General features: G+C 36.2%; 2 protein-coding genes across 2 annotated transcripts; one reads left to right on the forward strand and one right to left on the reverse strand.

The window, feature by feature from the left end:
• Positions 3,310 to 5,840, forward strand: LOC109721220 (cyclin-D5-3-like). Its single transcript, XM_020248690.1, has 5 exons — positions 3,310 to 3,905; positions 4,010 to 4,096; positions 4,252 to 4,549; positions 4,645 to 4,784; positions 4,923 to 5,840. Exons 1-5 carry the CDS (start codon positions 3,585 to 3,587, stop codon positions 5,082 to 5,084), a joined length of 1,008 nt encoding a protein of 335 aa, XP_020104279.1. The 5' UTR covers positions 3,310 to 3,584; the 3' UTR covers positions 5,085 to 5,840.
• LOC109721219 (calcium-transporting ATPase 1, plasma membrane-type-like) lies at positions 8,383 to 14,841 on the reverse strand. The gene is made up of 7 exons (XM_020248689.1): positions 14,646 to 14,841; positions 12,645 to 12,699; positions 10,609 to 12,560; positions 10,363 to 10,521; positions 9,561 to 9,732; positions 9,167 to 9,465; positions 8,383 to 8,977 (listed from the first exon to the last, which is right to left on the reverse strand). Exons 1-7 carry the CDS (start codon positions 14,820 to 14,822, stop codon positions 8,732 to 8,734), a joined length of 3,060 nt encoding a protein of 1,019 aa, XP_020104278.1. The 5' UTR covers positions 14,823 to 14,841; the 3' UTR covers positions 8,383 to 8,731.

Genomic DNA, 19,849 nt, shown 5'->3' on the forward strand with positions numbered 1-19,849 from the left:
TTTAATTCACGATTTAAACTCAAATTTAAATTTTAATGTAAATTAAATGGATAGAGTATATTAATATTCTGGCAAAAATTTGGATAACCATGAATTTATTTCTATTTTAGAGATAAAAAGAAATTAAGCAAATTTTGAATTAAAATATAGATTAACAATAGATATCTTTCAGTTGGCAAAATTTGAATAAGTATGCATATTTTTTATTTTAGAGGTAAAGATAAATTAAAAGTTTATTTTATTATGTTATTTATTTTACGTAAGGAAAGAGGAATCAAATTTTTTTTCCACCTAAAAATGGGTCTACCGACATATTGAAATTTGAAATACGTGCTAGATAGTATAGATATTATATTATAGTTAGAGATAAAAACGAATTAAATAAAAATTCACAGTAGATATTCTCAGATTGGTAAAAATTTGGATAAACATAACTTTTTTTATGTTGTAGAAATAAAGAGGAAATAAAAGTTTTTTTAATTCTATTATTTATTTTACGTAAGAAAAGAGGAATCAATTTTTTTTTCCGCCAAAAAATAGATCTGCCGACAGATCGAAATTTGAAATATATATATATATATATATATATATATATATATATATATATATTTGGTTGATTCATGGTTTATTTGCTGTCACGATCTTTACAGCAGGGTACGTAATTTATAGGACGGTGCAAAATGGTTCTTTTACGCGAATAATTATGTGTTGTAATTAATGCTTCTTCCTGGAAAATAATAGAGTTTGACTACGTATCATTGCATGGTACACCGACAAGGAAACACGTAGGTAGGTTTACGCTTAATGGGCTCGAACTTACAACAGTAATGTTCTCGTGGACACTTTAATTTGAACCCTTTATTTACTAACTCTCGCAAATAATTTGAATTAAAATAAACAAAAGTAAAAAATTATTGTTAAGAAAGAAACGATTAAAGAATATATGTGGACACGCTATATCGCATAGAATGTAATTAAAATTTCTAACTAAACAAGCTTTGAGAATCACTAGATAAATTAAGGTCGCTAGCTGATTTGCGTGATAATACGAAATAAAAACTTGTTAAAAAAATAAATTTTAAATTCAAAACTATGTAAATTAGCTGGGAGTGTTTTGACACGGTTTATCATGCGTGGTACGTCTAAAGGATACGCATGTTGTCCTATTCAATATTATACGCGAAGTAAAATACTATTTGTACACCCTCTAGAGTAGGGTGTGCATACTTGTTACTTATCACATGAAAGTAAAATTTATATTCGTATATTGCACCGTCAAAATTAAAATTTATATTCGTATATTGCACCCTCGAAAATTTATAACATAAGAAACTGCCAAACAATATTAAAAGTAGCAATAGCGGTAAGCTCAACTATAGGTTTCAAACACTCTTTCTTCAAATAATTAATGTAACATATACTTTAAATATTCTTGATCTATAATGATATACATGTTAAAGATAGTAATTTTTTTTTTTATCTATTTAGTTATAGAAAATCTGCCTGTTTATTTAATTATTTTAGTTATATTATATGTATTAATCGCTTGAATACAATTTAAATAAATAAACATATCAAATCTAAAAAATTTGAGGACAAAAATTTGAGAGAAAGATCGTAAAAAAAGGGTTGAGTTTATGTACTTTAATTTGGAGGTCGAGGGGAGAAAATTTTCTTCTTAGGGATGTTATTTAAATCAGTGAACTCATTCTTAATTTCTTTAAGGAATGCTTATAATTAGCAACTTCGTCCTTTCGCGAAGGGATGCTTATTTTTAAAAAATGTGAAAAACTTCATGTTATTTACAAATTCTCTCAGTAAAATTTATATTTTTTATAGAACGGATTGATGTGGCTTCATATATGGTCCCGAAATTTCACATTTTATTTATATTATTATATTAGATTAGATTACCTTGCCTTTTAAACAATCGTTATTTTTAATAACGAACTAAACATAGTTTTAAAAAACGTGAATAAGCATAGACAATGTTAAGTTGTGTTTTTGTACGCATGCATATATATATATATGTATAGTAACTGCTTCTAGTGTTGCATATTGATCGAGACGAACCACATTTGAGATTTGAGCTCGAAATTGGATTTGGGTTTAGATCGGATCCTTTCGTACATGATCTGATTTAGCGTCCCACAACTATTATTATTATTATTTTTGCGTAGAGTTTGGATCCATCTCGATCACGATTGAGATGTGGACTTTGGGCTCGCAATTGGAATTGGGTTTGGATTTGGATAAATAGAATTTGGATCCCTCTTAGATTTGGTTGGGTCCATTTATGCTTCAAGTTGAAGTCGTAGTACATGATTTAATATTATTATTACTATGCGTGAATGGTGTGGAATTATTAAGATGATGATTGCTAGGAGCCAAATATCGCACATGATTGGTCAGTTAAAGAATTTCTCAATCTAATAAAATTACAAAAAGTGATCAAAGCACTGATGGAAATTTGTGGGTAAAATGTTCGATTTATAAATCTATAATTTAATTTGTCATCTATTTAGACCAAATATGGTTTGTGTACATATTATCCTAAAACATCTTCTTTGTCAAAAAAAAAAAAAAAAAAAAAAAAAAAAAAAAAAAAAAAAAACTTTGAAAGCATTATAGAAGAGTTATTTTTTTTGATATTCTAAATGGTGATAAGAAGCGCCATGGGAAAAGCATTCATCGGATATGATACTTTCATTTCACTAATGTAAATATATAAATGATTCAACCTAATTTAAATGGATAGCTTTATTAGTTTCTAAAATGTAAACATTAATTTATTTAAGTCCTTCAATTCTAGTTTACTTGAGTAATTTTACCAGCTCATGACAAAAAAAAAAGTAAAAAAAATATTCTAATAGAAACGATTAAACTGACTAGTCATCTGTTATACAGACAGCATCATCCAGCCACTCATTTTTTTACCACTATTTCATTGTATAAGAAGAAAAAAGAAAAATTAAAATTCTTCCAAATTAGCAATTGTTCCTGGTGCAAGTGGTAAAAGACTTGATGGTTGGTATCCGAAGTCTCAAGTTCGAATCCTAGTTGATTCACATTTTCAACTAAATTTATTTTTAAATAAAATAAACGAAATAGATAGCATGCTATCCATCTCTCTCAAAAAAAAAATTCTTTCAAATTCTTCCAACTCTTTAAACCAAATTTTCTAAATTAGACCTTCTTATTTAAAAAAAAAATCCAAGACCTGGTACGTGAGCCTTTTTGCACAAACCTCACTTCCCCCCCCCCCCCCCCCCCCCGCCCCCCAAATATAAAAAAAAAAAGAAATAAAAAAAGCTCTGTCCTTTCTTATGAGCATAGTAGTTGCTTTGTCTCTTCTCTATCTCTATCTCTCTCTTCTCTCTCTCTCTTCTCTCTTCTCCTCCGTAACGCACTCCACCCACCATCTCCATTTCCCCCACCTCCCTCCTCCCTCCTCCCTCCTCTTCGATCTCCCGCGCTTTCCTCTCTCTTCTCCCGCCATAAAAATGGCTTCTTGAAACCCCTTCATCAACTCCACCATTACCATTCCCCATTGCCGGTGCGTTCTCTCTCTCTCTACCTCTCCAATGGTGGATTCCAACGCCAACAACAACAACAACAACAACAACAACAACAACAATCACACATCCGAAGAAGCCCCAAGAGACCCCGGGGACGCTGCGGCCGCGGCATCGTCGTCGACGACGACGACGACGACGACGACGAGGATTGCGTTTGCGTTGGCCCGAGACGAGCCGTTCCTCTCCGAGTCGGAGGACGGCTACGTCGAGCTCCAGCTCTCCAGGGAATGCTCCATCTACGCCGCCGCCGCCGCCGCCGACCGCCGCGGCTCCTCCGCCCCCTGGATCGCCGCCGCGCGCCCCGCCGTTATCAATTGGATTCTCCGAGTGCGTCTCGTCAATCCCCCCACCCTACCCAATTCCCACCCCACCTCTCCCCCAGTTGCCTCATCTAATCCCCAATCTCTTCTTCTTCTTCTTCCTCCTCTCAGTGCGCCGCCCACTTCGCCTTCGGCCCCTGCACCGCCTTCGTCGCCGCCGCCTACTTCGACCGCTTCCTGCGCCAAGAAAACATCGACGTGAGCAAGCTAAAAAAGACAATAAAAATCCAATCTTGATCATCTCCCTGCTCTCAATTCTCCGATTCCGATTCCGATTCCTGTAAATTGAGCTGAGTTTGTGTTATATATACATATATATGCATACACCACATACATTTTACTTGTGTCGATAGGAGCGGCCGCAATGGGCGCTGGATTTGCTCAAGGTGGCGTGCGTGTCGCTGGCGGCGAAGATGGAGGAGCGGAGCCCGACGCCGCTCCCTGCCATCGCCCGCCGCGACGAGCACCAATTCGGCAGCGCCGCGGTCCAGCGGATGGAGCTCTTCGTGCTGCGGGCGCTGCGGTGGCGCATGTGCTCCGTCACCCCCTTCTCCTTCCTCTGCTACTTCGCACACAAGTTCTTCGACAAAGGTTATGTATCGGATCACCTGCTGCTGAGAGCTGCTCAGTTCATCTTTGTAACCATCAAAGGTGGGTCATTTGGTGGTTCTCTCAATCGGGTCTTGCGTAAAGGCGCGATCTTTTCGAGTCTCCTTACATGTTTGGTGACGGTTGGTTCAATGCAGTGATGAATTTGGCTGTTACCGCGGCGTCGAGCATCGCGGTGGCGGCGGTTTTCGCCGCCGCCGACGGCAGCTTAACCCGGGATTTGATAGAATCCAAGGTGACATCCATTGTTGACTCATTACCAGAACCATTAGACCCTGTGAGTAGTTTACACTGCTACTACAATTGGAATATGCATTGATCATCCTGTTGTTCTTTTTCTATAATTTTTGGGTTTTTCTCCAAACTTTGTGGAGAGTAATGAGTGAATGCAGAGTGTTATTGCTCTGTGTTGCAGGAAGGCGTGTTTTCCTGCTACAGTGTGATGATTCAAGAAGCATGTAAGGAGGAGCCTAAACCATCAAAGGAATTGGATTCCTCTTTATCAAATCCCCCAGAAGCTAATCATGCCAACAATGATGATTCTACTGCTGCTAATAAGAGGAGAAAGTTGGAATAGAAAAAAAGGAAGAAAAAAAAAAAAAGGATTCTATGAGTAATTTTGAAGAGGAGGACCCAGGCACTTTTTTTTTTATTTTTTATTTTCTTTAACATAAAGTTGTTAATGGGGGCATCATGATTCTTCTTTTTCAATTGAGTTTTATATCAGGCTCATTGGTTAAGCTTGAAAAAAGGTTTTGGTTTTTGGAGGAGCCTTTTCCACACTTACTGGTGTGTGAAAAGAAGGGAAAGGGGAGAAGAGAAAGGCAAAAGCTATACAGCTCAAAGTGAAAAGACTCCAAAAAGAAAAAAAAAGAAAAAAAAAGAAAAGTAAAAGAAAGGCTGACTTAAGAAAGAAAGCTAGTAGGAGATCAGTAGATCACTATCCAAGGGCAAAGGATGAGTGATTGTTGTGAATAGGATTTGGGATTAGTCCTTTTTGTGTTTGGTAGCCCTTCTGTCATTCATTCATGAACAACTTTACCCATATATTTGTTTTAATTCCTTAATTTCTTCTTCTTCTTCTTTTTTACCTTATCTTTTCCTTTTGCCCCCCCTGTGTGTTGTGTTGAGGCTAATTGGGTTTCAGTGGAAGGGAAAAGAGTCTGGTTTTGTATCTTTTGGAACTGTCCCTAGAGCTATCCATTTTGGTAGAGGAGCTTGGGATGTGTCCTTATAAGCAAATGAGAGGGTGTTGGTTGTAATTCTGAAGATATGTAAGGTTGGTTAATGGAAATGTAATTGGATTATTGTTGGATGGTCTTTGTTTTTCTAATGCTGCTGTTTCCTGCTGTGTATCAAATAAGAAGCAACCTTTGTTGTTGGAACTTATGATAACTGGTTCATGGAGGTGATAAGTAACTGTTTGTTTTGTCTCCTTTTACTGCCTTGATTTGCTTCATTATTTTTTATTCCGGGCATTTTATGGATGGGAATCTAATGGTGATTTTGGACTACAGCTATAAACTGAAAAGCAGCAAGAACTAAAACCAGAGGTGAAGGGGACTTCAACTGCTCAGAATCCTGCAAATATCAGATAGCTCCATATGAATGTCCACAATAAGAGCATTAGTAATATTATCCAATATTACCCACTGGCAAATAGATTAGCCTCACATTAATGTAAACCCATATAATAAGATCATTATCCAATTGTGGTCCTAATGTCCTAAGGTCATATAAGAGAAATTTAGAAAGAGTTCTATCCTTGGCATATTTGTATAAAGTAGTTTTTTCGAACAAAACTTATGTAGGGAGCCTCCTCATGGTGGGATTGTCTAATCTGCCTTCCATAACAAGCAGCGCTCGAATCTTGATCTAGCCTCACAAGTTAAGAAAATGCACCTATGACATACAAGTTAAGAAAATGCACCTATGACATTCCAAGCCTAAGCAGACAACTAACGTGTATTTGGAATAACTTATTTAAAAAAGTAGCTTGCTAGATGTTTGGCAAAAAAAAAAAATCTCAATCTTTTGCCTATAAAAAGAGGCCATTGCATGCTTTAATAGAACATCCAATTTGAAGCTTTTGCTTCTGTTGGATTTGTTTCTGCTTTAGCGAAAAGCACCAACCAAACAACTCTTCTGCAGAAACTCGCTCAAGTTAAATATGCTTAAAATGCCTTCTGCAATGGCCTATATAGTGCAGGCCAACTTCACCAACTGTGTAAGAGATGGTTACAAACTATCTAGTAGCTTCACCTACTGTGTAAGAGATGGTTACAAAGTATCTAGTTATGGTTGTTAGGTCTCTGCATGCAATAGAGTGGTGGGCTCACTCAACCATCCCAAAGCCTCAATTTCACCCTTCACAGATTTAAAAAAAAAAGAAAAGCTACAAAAGAAAGAATATGAAGCTACAAAAGAAAGAATATGAAATAGGACTGGTAAAAGCTAGGGGGTGAAAGGACTTCCTCAGCTTCTCCCACCAGCTGCTAAGCTTCTTTTGTGAGGTATTCTCAGCTGGTGCAGCATGTGAGTGCTTTACTGTCTTTTACTTACTTCAAGGTGGAATCCATGTGTGAGCCCTCCATTCCTTAGACAGTTGGTGTGGAAAATTTGAGAGCCCTCCAGCTAATTTAATCCTTGATCACAGGGCTGAAAATGGTCTTCCTCTTCACTCACTCTAAAACTTATTGCATGCACCTGATCTACGCATCCATACACAGCACGATGTTTACCGTCCATCTTATCTTATATTTCAATCTCTACCGTCCTGTGTTTTCTACTTGAAAAATTGATTTATATGGTTGGACTGAAAGTATGAAATAAGATCAAGAATGAATTTTCCTAAAGACTATTCCTATTTTGTCTGACCACGAAGAGATTATTTGGTTATATGGCATCAAGACTGATTGTAGACCCTCTTGGTTCATTAAGATAGTGTGGTTCTTTTTCTCGCATCAACCATTAAAAACATTTGAGTCCCATCTTTTACCTCTTCCTGTATCTGTTTTAACAGCGCGGTATTCATATAAGCAGGGATGTTAAGACTAATCTTGAGTTATTTTCTACCAGATCAATCAATTGAGGTAATAGATGGCGGTGCGTCGCGCTGATATAGAGCTAAACCAGATGTAGGCAGTAACTCTCTCTCTCTCTGTCTCTCTCTGTCTCTCGAAGCAATCAAAAACAGGCAGTAAATACATATGTTGTGTAGAGGAGTACCACACACAAGTTTGGTAGTGAGTTAGTGAGTGGTACCTCCCTTTGCTGGGTTGGCTTGGCCTGGCAGAGCAGCAGCAGCAGCAGCAAGGAAAAGGATAAAATAATGCTAGAGGCAGCTTGACCTGTTCAGTTGGAATTTTACACATTGAATTGAGACCTGTGGCACCAAAACAAAAAAAAAATAAATAAATAAAAGATAAAAAATATGTTGCATCAAATGTTGGCCCCTGCGCCTTTTCCTTTGCAGCCCAAGTGAAGAGAGAGAAGCCACAGTAAAATAAAGAAAGCACCAAATCTACCAAAGCCCAAGAAGGCAAAACCTCACTTTGACTAGTCAACATAAGTATTTTCCATGGGTCTTGTGAATGATGAACTGTCACACAATAATTATTAGGGCTGTGGGGGTGAGTAGTTACAGTGTTAGGGTGAAGTACACAGGACAACAACATTTTCTGGTGTAGTTTATCAGAGGCTGTTGTATATGTCGATTCAATTAGTAAAAAGAAAAAAAGAAACTGAAACATAAGAATACATCAGAATCATTGAGACTGATCAGACTCAATTAATAAGCAGTAACTAAATTTTTTTAAAAAAACTCCTATCTGTTTGTCAATATTAAAACGAAACCACTTGGTCAGATCCATGCATTATTCTTCTCTTGGGCAAGTTTGCAAAAGAAACATTACTCAATTAAAGCGAGAAGGGAATTACATTGAGGCAGTGGCAGCTGTTGCCCAGCCTGATATAGTTTCAGCATTACCATGTAAACCAAAAAAAAGAAAAAAAGAAAAAGAAAAATCCTAATAGGGAGATCTGACCCTTCTGAGTACAATATATAGTTATCAACTTGGGATGGTTAGCTCTCAAAAGCACCAAAAAAATGGGTAAAAATGCACATACAATGATCGTGAAGAGAAAAATAGACATTTTAGGAAAAAAAAATTCCACACTCCTGCTAACTACAAATTTAGTTTTCGTGCTACTACCGATTTATTATTAGGCGTCAACAGGGATTAATTTAACTGCAGCAGCGATAGGCATGCTGAGAAAGCCGACGAAGATGCTAGTGAACCACTGCATAAAGGTTAGTGGGGTCGTGTTCGCAAAATCTCCAAGGAATTGGACGATTATAAATTGGAAGATGACGGTGCTCACAATCACAGCCACGAATACGCAGTTCTCCAAGATGCCCTCGAATACATTGATCTTCTCCATCTCTCTGGAGCTGATCTCATTAAAAACCTGTGCAAGCAGACTCGGCCTTTAGCGGAATCAATTACTTAAAAAGTTTGAGCATTAAGAACCTTTACCATTATTCTATTCAGAAAAAAAAAAGAAAACGATAGCAAAATTCTTCAATTTACCATTCACAACAACGGTAAGAAGAAACAATCCCATAATAACAGAGGAGAACCATCGCAAGGAAATTACCTGACAAAACACGAAAGAATTGAATATAAGAGTATTCAGTGTAGCATCAGAGTTCAGGCCCTCAAGTCGAAACAGCCCTTTTCCTTCGGTCTGGAGATACCATATCACGACAAACTGATATAAGGCTTGTCCTAGAATATTCCTCCACATCACATTGCTAATGAAATTTCCTTTCCTTCCGACTGGAGCTCTTTTCATCAGATCATTATTCGGCGGCTCAGTAGCTAACGCAAGTGCTCCAAGTGTATCCATGATCATGTTGACCCAAAGCAGCTGGACAGCAGTTAGAGGAGCATTACCTAGGAAATAATTACACCAAAGGAAAAGAACTGTGAGGAGTAGCATCTAAAAATAGTAGGACATTTTAGTAAATGTAAAATGGTATTATTTGTACCTGTTAAGCATGCCGAAGAGAAATTCACGATTAGAGCTACCACATTAACGGTTAGCTGAAACTGCACAAACTTCTGAATATTTATGTACACAGATCGTCCCCATTTTCCCACGGTGACAATAGTTGAAAAGTTGTCATCGAGAATAATGACATCAGCACTTTCTTTTGCCACCTGCATAAAAGGAAAAAAAAAAGAAAAGAAAGAAAAAAGGAAAGAGAGGTTAGTGGTAATAAAACTGGCAGAGACGAAACACAACAAAATTCAGGAGAAGCAACAAGAACAATGATTCCAGTTAGCTGTGGAAAACAGGAAAAACTTGTCTATACTCATTTTAAGTTTTATTTCTTGACACGAACCAAGTTTGCACAAGTATGCGAGGACGTTGTACTATAATGTAAAGAAAATGAAAAACTAGCATAGAGCTTTATATAATAAGCAGTTGAACGTCCATCACATGCTTGAATGGTGTGTCAAGCTAAAGATTGCATGATACATCACAAGAAATAGTTCCTTTACATGGATGGTCTGCAATAATTTGGCACGCCTAGAATAGAAGTAGCATGTTGATAAATAGGGTTCAATAGGTCTCAATACATAAGTTACTGTCTAGTAGTTTGGTTGCTAGATAGACAGCACATAAAAGATTTTCTGGAGTAAAATATGACATCTCAGTTAGGACATAGGAGGTTTTTATACGTGCGATCCTAAGCTTCATAGAGCATGGAAGATATAACTTTTTATTTTCTCTGTTTGTTGCTGAAATACGTGTTGCTTATATAGGTTAGCGTAATGAAATATTACCTCAGTTCCTGCAATACCCATTGCAAGCCCAATATCTGCCTCATGAAGAGCTGGAGCATCATTTGTACCATCCCCAGTCACGGCAACAACTTCATCGAATGTGGTGCGCAGATGCTTCACCAAGTTATGCTTATCTAACGGTGAAGATCTAGCCATCACCTGACAATTGAACAAAATAACATGTTAATTGAATAATATTTCACAAAACAAGTATATTAGGTAAAAAAATAATATTTATCGTAGAACCTGAAGTTTTGGAATCAAAGCATTTAATTCCTCTAGACTCTTTGTTCTGAATTCTGGGCCTTCAATAGCTAGCCCATCATCCGTAAGTATCCCACATTCTCGAGCAATCGCTTTTGCCGTATTTATGTTATCTCCCGTTACCATTCGCACTGTAATACCCGCATTCCTACAAATAGCAACCGATTCCTTTACACCAGGTCGAACAGGATCTTTAATACCCACAATTCCAATACAAGTGTATCCACTTAAAGGAATTTGTTCCCCAACTGAGAAACCATTTTCAATCTCCATATACGCAAGGCAAAGAGTACGAAGTGCTTCATTAGCAAAGCTTTCAATTGTACCCTTGAGATGACTAACCGCTGTTTCATCAAGAGGAACAGCGTTACCTGTAGAGTCCAATACTTTATCACAAGCAGCCAATATAATTTCCGAAGCACCTTTAGTATGGGCATGATATATGCCTCCAGGAAGCTGAAGCACCACTCCCATTCTCTTTTTCAGAGAATTGAAAGGCTCAACCTTGATAAGGCTACTTTCCTTGCGAACAACTTGAAAATTTCCACCCAGTGACAGCCCAAATTCTAGTAAAGCTGTTTCTGTTGGTGTTCCAAGAATCTCAAGCTTACCATCTTGGTTAGTCACAACCTCTCCACCAGTGTTATTAAATATAGACTGCAGCAAAATTTTCACAACAGAATCTGGAATATCAGAGCAAATACTAATAGCTTCCTTAGAATTACTTACTTCCTTGATATTTCCACATACGCAAGCCTTTACAACAGTCATGTGGTTGGTCGTTAGCGTTCCTGTCTTATCACTACAAATGGTAGTGGCTGAACCCATAGTCTCACACGCTGCGAGGTGGCGAACAAGTGCTTTATCGTTCATCATTTTTTTCATGGCAAAAGCAAGGCTTAAAGTAACAGCGAGTGGAAGCCCTTCAGGAACTGCAACAACTACTATAGTAACTGCGATCGCGAAAAATTCCAACAACTCCAATGCATCATCTCCAGACCAGCTAAAGTATGAACCATCTCGGAATTTATGCCGGATTAGGCCCTCACTTAACACTGCAAATGTGACAACAGCAAAAAATAGACCAATTTTTCCGATAATAGTAGCAACTCCATTCAATTTCACTTGCAATGGAGTTTCGTCATCTCCACCTTCACTAAGTGTGGCCATTAGCTTACCCCATTGGGTTCTCATGCCAACAGTGGTAACTAACATTTTACAGGAACCATCTTGAACCTTAGTCCCAGATAGAAGGAAAGGATTTTCTGTACTAACAGCCACAGGTTCACTCTCTCCTGTCAAACTGGATTCATTAATTAATAAAGAGAAACCGGATATGAACAAACCATCAGTTGGGACCTGATCTCCTATAGCAAGGTGTACTACATCACCAGGAAGAAGATCATATATTGATATCTTCTGTCGAAATCCATCTCGAGTAACTTGTATAGATATTTTCTTTTTCTCCTTATCCAAATCCTTGAACTGCAAAGATTGGCGATAATCACTTGTTGCTGTGACAAAGACAACTAAAAGAATACTTGCAACAATGCCAAGGCCATCGTGAGCACCTTTTGGCCATCCTTCGGTAGCAATCCCTACGATTAAGGAAACCAAGGCACACACTGCAAGAATAATGAGGGTCATATCTTGAAGTGCTTCCCATACAAACACCCAAAAGCTCCTGGCTTGGCTTTCAGCGAACTTATTTATTCCGTATATCTGCTGCCTCACTGTTATTCTATCCTCCTGAGTAATAAGCCCATCATTTGTTGATGTGGATAGCTTGTCCGCTACACCAGCTACACCACCATGCGCTTTTAACTTCTTCAGATCATGGCCTTCGACGATTGAACTTAATTCCTCGGCACATATCTCGAAGCCCGCAGCCTTTACTTCAGCTGGTACAGTGTACTCGCTATGCAATGTAATGCCTAAAGAAATTCATGAATGTCTTATAAAATTCACATATTCCAATTTTGAAAATATATATAGGTCGGAAAAGAGTGCAAGATTACCATGTATAAACTGAAGTGCAGCTTTTGAAACCAAAACAGCAACCCGCAACTTCTCCTGTAAAAAAAGAACATACGCATTTACATCTTCTACCGAAAGGAAGAAATTTAGTTCATATTCAATAAATCATGCTTCTTCCATTACAAGCTGTAACAAAACCTAGAAGATGAATCTCTTATAAACATTCAATAAAAAATTGGAAATAGGATGTATATACTTTTATGCCTAGAGTGGGATATAAGGTATTTGGAGCAGGAATAAAGTTAAAAAAATGATGAATTCTCAATAAAGCCTTTGGATGTGGATGTTAGGTTAAAAATATAAACTGAACATACGTTTTTCCAAGAATATGGACATAATTATAACTAAGGTATATGTTAGGGTAATGTTTCAAATGATGCAGAGAGTAGGATGCATTCCATCCAAGCAAGGGTCTGTGATTGTGTAATGCGACTGCTTGATCGCTGTTAAATGTCACAGATAGGGCCCTATGTTACCGCATTAGACAGCTAAGAGGAGGGTAATGTGGAAACAACTAGATTTAATTGGAGGAGGATACTTCAAGAGATGCAAAGAGAAAAAACAGCATATTTTCATGGATATCTGACATATCCCTTTTGTACTATTATCTGTTAAAGCATTTTCTTTTATGTTCTTTCTTTGATCTACAATCACAGCAAGTAAAAGAAAACTCCAGGTGAAGCCAAAGCAGTGAGATGGCAATCATTGATTGAGCAACAATACAAAAATGCACATCGGCATAAGCTACCCTTATTATATTTTCTCCAAAAAGTGTAAAAAATTACATTGAGATGCATATTCTCTGATTGGTGGCAAACATGTTAATGGCTAACCTTTTGAAAAAAAAGGACAAAAGGAAATGCCAGATGCCAAATTAGTAATATATGTCAAATTTGTTCTCGTCGCATTTTTATGTAGCTTGAGTGTCACTAATTCTCCATTGAATTCACTTCATCCTCCCATCATTTGATTCACATTGTTAACATTTGTTCCAAATTAGAAGGGGAGGAGATAACAGGGGAGAGATAAGGAAAAAGTGAAAATAAAAAGTGTTTGTTTTTTTTTAATTTTTTTTCAATAGAATTTTGTATATCAAAAGGTGTAGGAGTGTAAAGTAAATGACTTGCAATCCTTTTATATCCAAAGTATTTACTTGACAACAAAAATAAAAACTTGAAAACAACCTCTCTTTTTTTTTTTTTGCTTTCAAAATTTTTTAAACAAGTTGTAATCAACCATTTGACCGGATGCATTATAAGTTACTCAACTATAACAACAAACAAAAAGTCTTTCTTTCAACATGTCAAATTATCTAGAATCAGTGTTTAATAAAAATAAAAAATGAGAACAATACCGAATGCGAGGCCTAGGTCTCTTTAATACCAAAAGAATAAGTCACAAAAATTGACTATGAAAATCCCGAGAAAATATAACTTATAACAAGATCAGAATAGGATTCAGCTCCAACTTTCCAATTCCATAACACTTACAAAAGAAAATAGATTATAATTCACAAAGAGAAAAAAAAAAAGGAAAACAAATATGGAATTTAGGGGCAGAATGGTTATTTCGAAGGAAAAAACAAAATCAACTTCAACCAATCAACAAACGGAGAAGGGATATACTTACAAAGCATGCTACTTTGGATGGCATATACATATAAATATATATATATATAGTAGGAAACGGACTCAGAAATATATATTATCGCCCTTACATGATGAATATGAATGGCCATTCAGTCTCATTATATAATACAAAAAATTCAACCCACGACTCCACATAAGGTCGATCTAGTAGAGAACGGCTCAGAAATATACATAAAAAATGATAATTAAAATTTTGTAGGGATAAATACGCAATTTTTATCGGTCTCAAGGGATAAAATTAAATGGAGTAACCAAACTCAAACACGCCAAAATCCCAAGAACGCATTCAAATGCAAAACAAAAATATTAAGAACGAGAATCAAAAATCGAAACCTGGTTGGAGCGCTTCATCGCCCGGGCCTCGGAGCGCTTGGAGAGATTGGCGGTGAAGCGGAAGCGGCGCTTGGGGTTCTTGACGACGCCGCAGAGCTTCCGCCACCGCTGCAGCACCTCATCCGAGGAGTGCTTCGACTTCACCCCCCCGAAATTCTCATTGAGATAGCTCTCCATCGCGCTCTCCTCTCGCTTCCCCCCCCCNCCCCCCCTCCCCAATTCCCCACCTACCACCCCCGAAACCTTCAAAAAAAAAACTTCAAAAAAACCCTAATTTCGTACTCCCTCGCCCCTCCGCTCCGCTGCTCCTCGCAGCCGCTACTTGTAGCCGCGGCCACCGCGGCTCAGAAGCGCTTCTGGGCAGAAGCTTCCATGTGATTAGGGCGAAAGCGCAGTGGTAGGGGAGAAGAGGAAGGGTAGGGCAATGGCGTTAGAGAGAGAGAGGGGAAAGAGAAGGGGAAAGAGAAGGGGAAAATGAGGGTGCGGGGGATCCGAAAAATGGTGGGAAGGGTAAGGTTAGTGGCAGCGTCTCCGCGCGCGTGGGAGGAAACAGAGCGGAAATTGAGGGCTCGAAAAAACCGAGTCGTCGCAAGCGCTTGGAAGCTGAAACTCTCCTGAAAGTCCCTGTACTATTACTCTATTTTGCAGTTTTTGCAGTTTGGTATTGTTGTTCCCTTTTGAGCTTTTTTTGCAATTAGCCCCCCGAACAAAAAATTATTTTAAAAATAGTCTCGGCAAATTTAAATTTATAAAAATAATCCTGACCCTGCCACGCAGATGCCACGTCAGCGCCATGCAGGCTAAGCTAGACCAGATAGTTAAGTTAAACACGGTGAACCATTCACTGTGTCTAAACACGGTGAATGGTTCACCGTGTCTTGGGGAAAAAAAAGAAAGATAAGTTTGGAACACAGTGAACCATTTACCGTATTTGAATACAGTGAATGGTTCATCGTGTTCAACTTAAGGCCCTAACCGTCCACGTGGCGCTGATGTGGCGTCTACGTGGCAAGGTCACAGCCATTTTTTGTAAATTTAAATTTATTGGGGCTATTTTTAAAATAATTTTTTTCAGAGGGCTAATTGCAAAAAAAGCCCTTCCCTTTTCCATGGATAAATAATAAATTGCGCCGTTTAGCCCTCAAACTATGAGGTCGGCAACACTTCGGTGCTTAAATTTTAATTTGTGATTAATTTTATACATGCTCTTATAAATATAGTGAATTACAATATATATTCTTATAAAATTTAACTTTCATATGTTGTTTCTTTAATAGTCCTCATATTTTCAAATATCTTCCTACCGTTAGGATCCGTTGGAAAAAATTAGTTAACCATAGATAAAATACTTAACCCTAGTTAGTTAATAAGGTGAATTGATCGATCTTTTTACCCTCTTCAATTAACAGTTGAGACGTTTGGAGGGACATATTTATGATTGTAAAAAGGTCATTTCATTTGTAAAATAAGCAGTGTTTTAACGGTAACAAACTAGATGAATATATTTGAAAATATTAAAACTTTTGTAGGGACAACGTATGAAAGCTGAACTTTATAGGGATATATTTATAGTTTACTATGTTTACAGAGACCTGTATGAATTTAACCCTTTATTTTATTATAATATTTTATTCAAACTTTCAGAATTATTGCCATCAAGTTTCACGAACTAGTTTAGCTGACCAAATATTGACACATTGTTGATGTAAAAGTTATGCCGCATCTTAATTATTATCGTACAATCAATCATAATACTTGCACATTATTTTTATATCAATAATTTATTAACATTTAGCCAAGTAAATTAATTTATGGGATTTGATTGTAATAATTCTGAAAGCTTAAGTCGAAAATTACAACAAATTAAAGTTTAAGTGCCAAATAGTCACATGATTTATATTTTGGGGACCATGCGTGCAACTTACTTCATTTTTTTTAAACTTTTGTGGGGTTATTTGATTCTATGCGGTTACAATTGCATTGTAGCTATAATTACATATCAATTCGATTGTATCCAAACATAGCAGTTGAAGAAACTAATTTTAAAGAAAATTAAAAACTTGCCTAGATTATAGCCTTTTAAACAAAATAAACATAAAAGATAATCCCCTCACCTCACATATAAAATGAGAAAATTTAATTATATTTTTCAGCAGCATATAATCAAATAAATTGCTTATAATTATAATATTTATCACTAAATTCAACTAAATAAGATGCATGTAGCTAAAATTACTATATTTCTAAATGAATGGATCTGGAACTATACTATATTTACAATCATATCTAACCAAGTGGACTTTTAATTTCGATAAAAATGCATGGAGACCCCCCAACTTTTCCATGTTCGAGTAGACACCTACATTTTTAATTTTAGCATTATACTTTTTAAAAACGTAATCAAATAGTTTAATAACCATGTCTCTCAATTCAAATTAAATTACACAACAGTTTTGACTTTTCGCATTTCATTAGAGATGATATAGCTTTAAAACACAAAAAAAAAAATATTTTTTCTATTGTAGCACATGAAATAAAAAACTATAAAATTGAAGATAGGTCATTCTATTCTTTAATCCTGAAATAATTATAATAACAATAGCAAAATACAGGTTTTTTGTCTTTTAAAATTATACGAAATTATGTACAAGATATGTGATTAAATAAATTGCTCAATTAGTAACTTTGTTTGAAGTGAGAGCCTTATTGAATTATGATGTCAAATTTTCAAAATTAAAGATTTAAATATCTATTTCTAAAAGTGCTAAAGTTTAGAGGCCTTTGTACAATTTTTTCTACTTCAGTTCAAAAGAGCACCTCAACCTAGGGGTGTAAACGAGCCGAACACGAGCGAGCTGGGGTTGGCTCGTTAAAGTATCGAGCCGAAAAATTTAGCTCGTGTTCGGCTCGTTTATTAACGAGCCAAACACGCGTGCGCTCATGAGTTGGCCAATGAACAATAAATTAAAAAGATTAGATTAAATATATATAAAAATAAATTTATAAAATCTTATCAATTAGACTTTGATCTAATAATTGAAACTTTACATATAAATAATTTTTTTATAATTAAGCTCGCATTTATATTTTATTTTACTAAATTTTAATAATAAAAATATATATTATATATATAATTATTTATTTATATATAAAAATATAATTAAATAAATTATATAAATGTAAATATATATGTATTCGAGCATTTATCGAGCCTAGCTCGTGTTCGGCTCGTTTATTAAACGAGCTGAAAAATCCAGCTCGTGTTTGGCTCGTTTACTAAACGAGCGAGCCAATCTTGAGGTCATTTCGAGCCGAACACGAGCTGGCTCGCGAACAGCGAGCTGGATTGCCACCCCTAAACCTACACGCTTAAATAAAGATATACATCTTACACCCCCTCTAAGTCAATGGCCAACAATTTGTCTTTTCTTGTAAGTTTTTTTTTTATTTTTTTAAATATTAAAACTTCAAAAGGTTTTCTAAACCTTAGGATCAAGAGAATGTAACATATACACCCCAGAATAAAAGGTACAGATAGTATTTCTCCATTTGAGTCGTGATCTGTACACCTGAGTATAGGGAATGTACATCTTACACGCTTGATCCAAGAGTTGATACACTTCTTTTGGAATAGCACAATGCTATTGGTACATTTTAAAACAGATTGTATATCTTACACATTTTTCATCCAAAGAATATAATTTTTTTACTTGTCACATCATTTTTTTTAACTATAACTCATTAGGATTTTTGTAAACCCTACGATGATGAGTGTAAAATCTACACCTTTCTTTTAGGGTGTGTCTGGAGAATTTTTCTTTGGATTATAAATTTTTTGAAAAAATGGACAAGTCAAGTGGATTAAAATATAGGCCACGAGACCCTTTAGGGGTGTAAACTTTACATATGTACATTTTCTCAACAAAAAAAAAAACTTTACATCCGTACACAGGGCATATGGATAACATTGCATTTTATTAAATCCATAGATGATTTCATTAATTTTATAACTTCGATTATTTTTAGTAAATAAAACTAGACAAATCAACAGTTAATAAAGTCATTAAATTTGAAAAAAAAATTAAGTAACCTAAGTATAAAAAGTCAAATAAAAAAAGGAATTTGAGGAGTCACAATAAAAAAAAAAAAAAGTTAAGTGGTCTATTTCAAAGTTGGCCATAAGAAGGTGTTGACAGCAGAGGCTCTAGTCAACCGTGGTTGGCACGGTCCCTCTGTTTGCGTGCTTTGCAATTCAAATTTTGAAACTCTCGAGCATCTTCTGTTAAACTGCTCCTATGCCAAATTCTTGTGGACTTCGTTGCTTCGTTCTGCACCAGCAGCGCAACATTAGATGTCCAACTCATCGGGTGGGATAGCAGCTCGATGGTGCCGGTCAAGGAAATTACTAATAGGGGAATCAAAAAAGAGTTATGATCTCTACGTCGCAGCGGGATATTAGGAGTTATGGAAAGAGCGGAACAGGAGATTATTCGACAATCAGATAAAACGGAGCGAAAATCTGGAAAGACTAATTCATTGCACGGTCCACCATAGGGTCTCTGCAACAGGGAGCTAAGATCGTCGACACTTTCTAAGTTTGTTAACACTTCAGGGTCTTTGGCCCCTACTTTGAGCAAATTCGGACTCACTACGATTGCTCTTTCTTTCACTTTGTTTCTATGGGTCTATGTAATTTGATCAGGCTCAGCCTTTGTTTTTTATCACTTTTGGTCCTTGTACTTGGTTTCAAATAGGGTAAATCCCTGTTTAATCAAAAAAAATAAAAAATCGGCCATAACTAAGGGTTCTCCATATATTTTTCACCTTTAGTTTAAGAAAATATTTTAATTTGTTTCCATCTAGCTTAATTTTATTTTGTTACTTTGTAGTTTGCAGGGCCGAGCTATGCAGAGGCTGAGGGGAGCCATGGTCCCCCCCAAATTTTTATAATTTGCTTATAGTCCTTTATATATTTAAAATTTTAAAAATATATTTTTATTTAATTTAAAAGTATGATGAATAACCTATTTTTTAAAAAAGTTTTTAACGCTAATATAATCCTCTCTCAACTCTGAGTTTATTTTTATTTTTTTATTTAGTACCTTCAAAACTTCTAATTATTTTAGATAATTTTTTATTTAATTAAATTAAAGGCTATATTAAAGTTAATAGCTCTGTCAACTAATAGTCATTTATTGTTACAA

The sequence above is a fragment of the Ananas comosus genome, linkage group 15 (genome assembly GCF_001540865.1).
Source record: "Ananas comosus cultivar F153 linkage group 15, ASM154086v1, whole genome shotgun sequence".
NCBI classification, from domain to species: domain Eukaryota; kingdom Viridiplantae; phylum Streptophyta; class Magnoliopsida; order Poales; family Bromeliaceae; genus Ananas; species Ananas comosus.

Excerpts from the sequence above, each read along its gene's own strand:
- LOC109721220 (XM_020248690.1), top strand. The coding sequence starts at position 3,585 with ATGGTGGATTCCAACGCCAACAACAACAACAACAACAACAACAACAAC. Across the intron at positions 3,906-4,009 it reads TTATCAATTGGATTCTCCGA|TGCGCCGCCCACTTCGCCTT; the intron begins GTGCGTCTCGTC and ends TCCTCCTCTCAG. Across the intron at positions 4,785-4,922 it reads TACCAGAACCATTAGACCCT|GAAGGCGTGTTTTCCTGCTA; the intron begins GTGAGTAGTTTA and ends TCTGTGTTGCAG.
- LOC109721219 (XM_020248689.1), bottom strand. The coding sequence starts at position 14,822 with ATGGAGAGCTATCTCAATGAGAATTTCGGGGGGGTGAAGTCGAAGCAC. Across the intron at positions 12,561-12,644 it reads TGCACTTCAGTTTATACATG|GCATTACATTGCATAGCGAG; the intron begins GTAATCTTGCAC and ends GAATTTCTTTAG. Across the intron at positions 9,733-10,362 it reads TGGGTATTGCAGGAACTGAG|GTGGCAAAAGAAAGTGCTGA; the intron begins GTAATATTTCAT and ends CCTTTTATGCAG.